The sequence below is a fragment of the Cynara cardunculus genome, assembly GCF_001531365.2.
Source record: "Cynara cardunculus var. scolymus isolate 2C chromosome LG 1, CcrdV1, whole genome shotgun sequence".
NCBI lineage: Eukaryota > Viridiplantae > Streptophyta > Magnoliopsida > Asterales > Asteraceae > Cynara > Cynara cardunculus.
In genome coordinates, this window is record NC_037528.1 from 3,316,059 (window position 1) to 3,322,919 (window position 6,861).

A 6,861-nucleotide genomic window follows, 5' to 3' on the forward strand; every position below is an offset into this window, starting at 1 on the left:
ATTTTATTTAAGGGATAATAGAAAGGAATTTAATAAAAAAAATAATGGAATGTATCTTCAAAAAATAACCGAATTTATCTTTACATCACAATTTGCTCCAATATTGCCTTCATTTAATTCCATTTAAATCATTTCATTTTTCATCAATTTATAACCTTCAATTTAACCATAACCGTTGATAAATAAATAAAAAAAAAAAACTTCTTAGATGAGTTTTTAAAGATAGTACCAATTAATTTGCTAGCAAATGATTATACCTATCTATGTATATGTGTGTGCATGTGTGTGTATATGTATGTATGTATGTATGTATGTATGTATGTATGTGTGCGTATGTAAACTTTTTGTTAACGGTCTAATTAGTGCAAACTGTCTAACCACAATATTTTCGTCTTTTTCATATATTGATATCGCATTCGTTAATTATCTTATTCACTTACCAATTTGAAATAGATTACCATACAAATTGTAATCATAATTCACATAAGAAACCCTACGAAAAATTGTCAATTTTTGATTAACTGTGTTTCACATACGAAAACATTCACTAAAATTTCAAATATGAAACATCTCCGAACATTGTCACTTTTTTGTTTCTTATTGTGTTTGACCTACTAAAAATTACATATAAAACATCTACTTATATATTGTTGCTTTCTAGTTTCACCTATGAACTTTGGTGAAAATTTTGAAACAATAAAAGTTCATACCCAAAACAACACTATGAACTTTAAAAAAATCATTCAAACCCAAATCATATAACCAACGGATTACCAGATCTTTGGGTTTCTAACAAATTCATGATCACTTCGTCATACAAAAATCAATACAAATCAGAATCCTAAATCGAATTCAAACATAAATCAAATACAAATAAAAAACCTTAAAAACAAATTCAAACGGAAATCGAATCTCTAAGCAAAAAGTGAAACCCTAATCTTGATCTCCCTTCTTGCATAACATAACTCTACAAGATTAAGAAAAATGATGGGATAAAAAGAAAGAAAAAAAATTGTGGTCCCTCGCATTTGTTTGAAGGAGATGCAAAAACTTGAATCCTCTTATAGTCTCATGGATTATTTGTTTACCTCTTAATAGTTTCATTAAAAGAAAACCTCTGAATCGTTAAGAGGTGAATCTTGTTTGACAAAAAAAAAAAAATTTGTCTCTTAATGATTTTGTATCATGAGTCTCCCTTAACCATTAAGAGCCCCAATTTTATTATAAACAATTACCAAGAAATTATACTTCGTTTTATACTATAATATCATAAAAGTCTTTTAATCATTCTGCACCAAACTATTTAGCAACTACTAAACAACCCTTATGCACACAATATAGGATTATAGGTATGTGACTATGTATGAATCTTATGGGCCTAACAATATACGTCTGAATCTTATGGGCCTAATATAGAGTGATTGATTTGGGCCTGCACTATATTTATTACTTTTTTACGAATCACTTTTTTATTTACTTCTTGATTAAAACTTAATTTTGATGGTCATTACATAATAAATCAATTTATTTGAAAGAAAAAACTATTACAATTATTTATAAAAAAAAAAAAGAATGGAGAAATCTCTATAACATACATATTGAAGATCTTATACTTTAATAGATGTCTCATAACTCATTCTTTACCCATTAAACTCGTTGGTTTTGTTTCTATTTTTGAAAAATATTACGATGTAATTTGTAATTATGATCACAAATAAGGAAGTACGCGTTCGTTGACCCATGATGATATGACAATGGGGGATCATGCTTTGTGAGAGTTTGTGAGTGGTATGTTTGTTTTCAGTTAACCAGTTTAATAATTTAAAGACATACTTGGCATGTCACAATTTTTTAATTAATAGTTGAAGGGGTCGATTGGGCGAAGAAGTTTTTAATATTATGATGAAAAGTACTATTGGGGAAGGTCCCACTCTGTTTGTGTCCGCTAGCTGACGACGTGTTTATCAAATGCGGGGTCGGACCTAAGAAGGTCTGAGCGGGGTTCCGTGCATCCGTTCAACCGATTTCTATAAGTAGATTTTTTGGGGGTACCAGCGGTGCAACTATTGAATTTTTAAAGGTGTTTCGAAATATTAGAACATACAAGGGATATCAACCAAAAAATCGTAAAAGTCGCTCTAAATCAAAAAATAAAAAAACAAAAACAAAAACGGTAAACTGAAATCAACAAAAAGAACTTCAAAAAATATCTCAAAACGATAATATTCGGCAAAAAAAAAATAGTTCTTTCACCTTCAAGATGTATCCGCTTTGAAAAAATCTTAGGTTCACCTTTGACCAAACGCGTACCTACGTGCTCTTGTGTCATCTATCTTACCGCTTGAGTATGGTACGGATCGAGATTCTTACCCAATGAGAGACATAGCAAGGGCCTATAATTTCCCCGTAAATAAGAAAAAAAGGTTTTTACTGAGTAAACATTTATCGGGTAAAAGAGTTTACCAATAATTTGTTTTAATGATCAATTTTTTTTTTTATTAAAAAAATGAGAATGATAAATCTTGCTGATAATCAATTAAGTGATAAAAATCCCCTAAATTCTCTATAGAGGTGTTTGGTTGGCTTTCTTTTAAGTCTTTTATGGATAAAACTATCTATGCGAATTGATCTATTTGGTGTAGATTGGAAAAGTTTTGTTTGAGAGAGTGTTTTCCTAAATAGAATGGGCGTGTTTTTTTAATTAGGAGGATCATGTTTGAATTTTTTTGGCTTTTTGTATAAACTCACCTCTAGAAACTTACTAAATATCCACTTTCTGTATCATTAAGCCACCACCAAACAATCATGTATAAGATTGCACTTGGGTTGGGTTGAGTTGGGTTGAAGGCAGTTGAACAACAACCCAATATTTGCGGTTTGAAAAATCTCAACACAAGAAAAACTACAACCTAACCCAACCCAAACCGTGCAGGTTGGTCGGGTTGAAAGCATTTTAACAACTCAACTCAACGTTTACGGTTTGAAAAATCTCAACACAAGAAAAACTACAACCTAACCCAACCCAAACCGTGCAGGTTGGTCGGGTTGAAAGCATTTTAACAACTCAACTCAACGTTTACGGTTTGAAAAATCTCAACACAAGAAAAACTACAACCCAACCCAACCCAAACTGTGCGGGTTGGTTTGAGTTGGTCTGGTTGAAACTTTGTGATATCATTTTACAATCTAGCTAAATGTTTTTGTTTAAAGTAAGTAAAATCAAAATGATAACATACAAAGATGACTAACAAACTCAAAAAAGAAAGTTGAAGGTTCATATAATTAAGAAAAAATAAAAATTACGGTAGATATTGTAATAAAATTTTGAATATACTAATTATGGATTGATCTAATATCTAACGTATATATATTAATCAAAGACTTAATAACCATATTAAATATAGAGTATATAAGTGCATCAGGTTCATCGTGTTGAGTTTGGTTAGAAAATCCTAACCCAATTTCAATCCATTAGACGCGAGTTGGTCTAATTTTGTATCAACTATGTGTCGAATTAGTTCGGGTTTGTTGGCCGGGTTGGTTACTATTTTGAACACCCCTGATTATATATAGCTGACCAAATAAGTTGTGAGTCTTATTAAGTTGTTAACAAATTGACCATTTATTTTCAATAAAAGTTTTTTCAAAGTTGTCTCTCTCAATTAAAAAAACACATTGAAAACCATCTCAATCAAAAACATTTATAATTTATACAGACAGATTAATTCATACAAACATATTTATCCATATAAGACTTAATTAAAAACCAATCAAACGTTACTAAAAAATTAAAAAAAAAAACATGCTACCTATCTCCTGTCACATAATTATTTGGCCAAAATGCTACGTGTCACCCTCTAGTTGTAAACCGTTAACCAAGAGTCAAAGTTTGTGAGGGTGTGTTTGGTGCACTGGACAGGGTGGGACAGAACAGGACAAAACACAATTGTCCTATATTTGGTGTGGCCTTATGTGAAACTAAGTAGAACTAAGTAGGACACGGGTGGGACACGGTTGTTCACCCTTACCCCCTGGAACTAAGTGGAACTCAAATTTTTTTACCACTCTACCCTTCATCGCTTCCTTCATCCGCCTCCATCGCTTCCTTCATCTGCCTCCATCGCTTCCTTCATCAATCGGCGACAAGTTTTACCTTCCCCTTCATCAATCGGCGACGAGTTCTACCTTCCCCTTCATCTCGACGAGTTATACCCTCTCCTCTCTCTCAGGTACACGATTGCTTCATTTTGCTTTTTCAATTAAATCGATTGCTTCAACCGATTTCTTTTTCAACTGTTTGCTTGGACCCTAAATCGATTGCGTGAACCGATTTCTTTTGCTTGGACCTATTTCTTGTTTGCTTGAATCCTAAATCGGTTGTTTGCAACTGCTTGCTTGAACCCTAAATCGGCCTTTTCAACTGTTTCCTTGAACCGAGACTGTTTCATCTAAGCCAGTATAAACAGAGACTCAGTTGAACTACATTTAAGTTAAAATTTATCAAATTCTTGGTGACGATCAGCTAAGCTAAAGTCTCATTAAAGAGTGTTCCAATCAATTCAACCTTTCATCCCAAACTAATTCCTAAAATTGGAACCAGAAATTATGAAAAGAGAAACCTCATAGGGTTCCAAGACATATAAAACAGATTGCAATCATACTCCAAGTTATCAGTCATTCAACCCAATCAAGAAGTTAAAATCAAGCCTCTAAATGGTATAAGTTATCGTTTCTGTTTATGTGCTTGATTCCTAACTAGTAAAGGAATCGGTATAATTACCTAACCTGTTTCTGTTTATGTGCTTGATTCCTCTGCATATTGCATAAGTTATCAAGATGAGCTTCAAACATCATGGGAAAATTAATAACACCATTTTCTTACATGTGTTACTGAAATCACATAACACAAGCTCACGCTATTAAAACATAATTGCATTCAATACTTGGTAAGTGTTAACATTTATATTGATAATTTAGTGAAAAAACACTAAACAGCTCACTGGGGGTAAATTGGTCATTTTAACCAGTTCTGTCCGGTGCTGTCATGTCTTACCAAACGCTGAACAGCTGTCATACCTTATCTACGCACCAAACGCACCCTGAGAGTTACAAGAGGGAAAATGTTACCTGCATCCATAACACAATTACGAAGGCCCAAAGTGCTACGTGTCATCCAATGGCTAAAAATAAGGTACCTTCTTTATGTAAAAGAAATTACTAAAAGAAGCATGTTGACATGAATTAGAATCAAGCAATAAAAAGAAAGTTAATTAAGCAACTGAAATCTTATATAAATAAATTAGCAAAAAAGTCAGGTGTTTTATTGGACGGCTCTCATCAAATCAACATATTTGTCAACGGCTACGGACGGCACAGCTAACATCACCTTCACTGAACGGCTGTGATCGTCTACAGGTAGTAATATACAGTACTTATCGGTACACACCGGTCCCACCTGAACTGGCCTCCCTATTCCAAAGTCAACCCTCTCCAAACCCAGCTTTGACCATTGTGATAGAATCAGTACGCCAACTGGGTCGGGCACACCTCTCGCTCCGTTTAGACTCACTGAGTTCACTACTTCTTTTACGTATTGGTCGTCGACTCGGTTCTTTGCTTCTTTTATCAACTCCGTGGCGTACGCTAAGCCCTTTTCTGTTAGGTCTCTCGCGGTTGCCTGAGCGCAACCGAGTACGATGGCGTTTCCGTAGTATCCGGTGGGTAGACTCGGTTTGACTCGGTGGCGTATGTCGATGCTGAAAAGCAGTTTAAGGATTTGTTGCGGTGGGAAGTTCAGTGCTTTGGCCCAGCTTCTCCAAACCTTAGCAGACAAGACCTCGAATGAAGTGAGTGATGATTTGCTGAGTTGACTCGTCGGAGTTATGGAATTCTTCAACTCGTTTAGTCTCCATTCGTCAAATGTGACCGCGGTGGGAGTGAGTTGGTCAGGGGTGAACCGAGTCATAAACTGGCAATGGTCAGTAACTCGGCTGAACTCGAGGTGTTGCCTCGGTCTAGGTTGTTTAAACGGTGTCTGATCAAGAAGGTGTCGTTGCCAAATGGGTTTCGGTTTAAATTCCAACCCCCCTCCATGACGGCGACCGGTGGCCAACGCCGCGAACAGGTTGAGAAACTCAACGCTGCCGACACCGTCACAGATACAATGGCTATAGCCGACACCAAGAGCTGCTGCACCGTCGGAGAGCCAGGTGAGCTGGACCACCAGTGGTGGCGCCCCCTTGAGGACGTCAGCCACTTGCAGAGCCAAAAGCCTCCGCCATTCCGTAACATAACGTGGGGCCCTTTCGAAATCGGAAAGCGTAAAATCAGCAGTGGCTTCGATGAAAACAGCTCCTTGGGCACGACAAACGACCTCGAGACAAGAACCATCTGGTCGAACCCTGACTCTACCTGCTAATGGATAGTAAGGAACCAGGGCTCGAGCCAGAGCAGACTTGACACGAGCTGTGACGTGATCTGTGTGGAGGCCATTGAAACGGTAGATGAGTAAATACTCGATGGTGAAACGTAAAAAGAGCTGGGAATCAACAGAAGAGAGCTTGAGAAGATGAGTAGGAGTGGGATCTGAAGGAACGACCAAGGCTGCTTCTTTGACATGAACCTGAGCCGCTGAGCTTTCCATGTTGGTCATGGCGTCTCTGATGGTCATAAAGGGGCACCTGCATTATATATAAACATGTATATGTATAAAGAAAATGGTTGTAAGAAAGAAGAAAGAAACATAAAACAAGAGTGACCACTGTAAAAGATTTGGCCAAGATTCTGATGGTGGTGGCCTACAAATTAAAAAACAAAGAAATGAATGACAGCTCGGATTTTGCCTTTTGTCTCTTCGGCGGT

The 6,861-nt window shown here is 36.2% G+C and overlaps 1 protein-coding gene across 1 annotated transcript; it reads right to left on the reverse strand.

Moving 5' to 3' along the window:
- Nucleotides 1-5,299: 5,299 nt before the first annotated feature.
- LOC112526914 (omega-hydroxypalmitate O-feruloyl transferase-like) lies at nucleotides 5,300-6,652 on the reverse strand. Its single transcript, XM_025137358.1, has one exon. It carries the CDS (start codon nucleotides 6,650-6,652, stop codon nucleotides 5,321-5,323), a length of 1,332 nt encoding a protein of 443 aa, XP_024993126.1. The 3' UTR covers nucleotides 5,300-5,320.
- Between the last annotated feature and the right edge of the window lie 209 nt (nucleotides 6,653-6,861).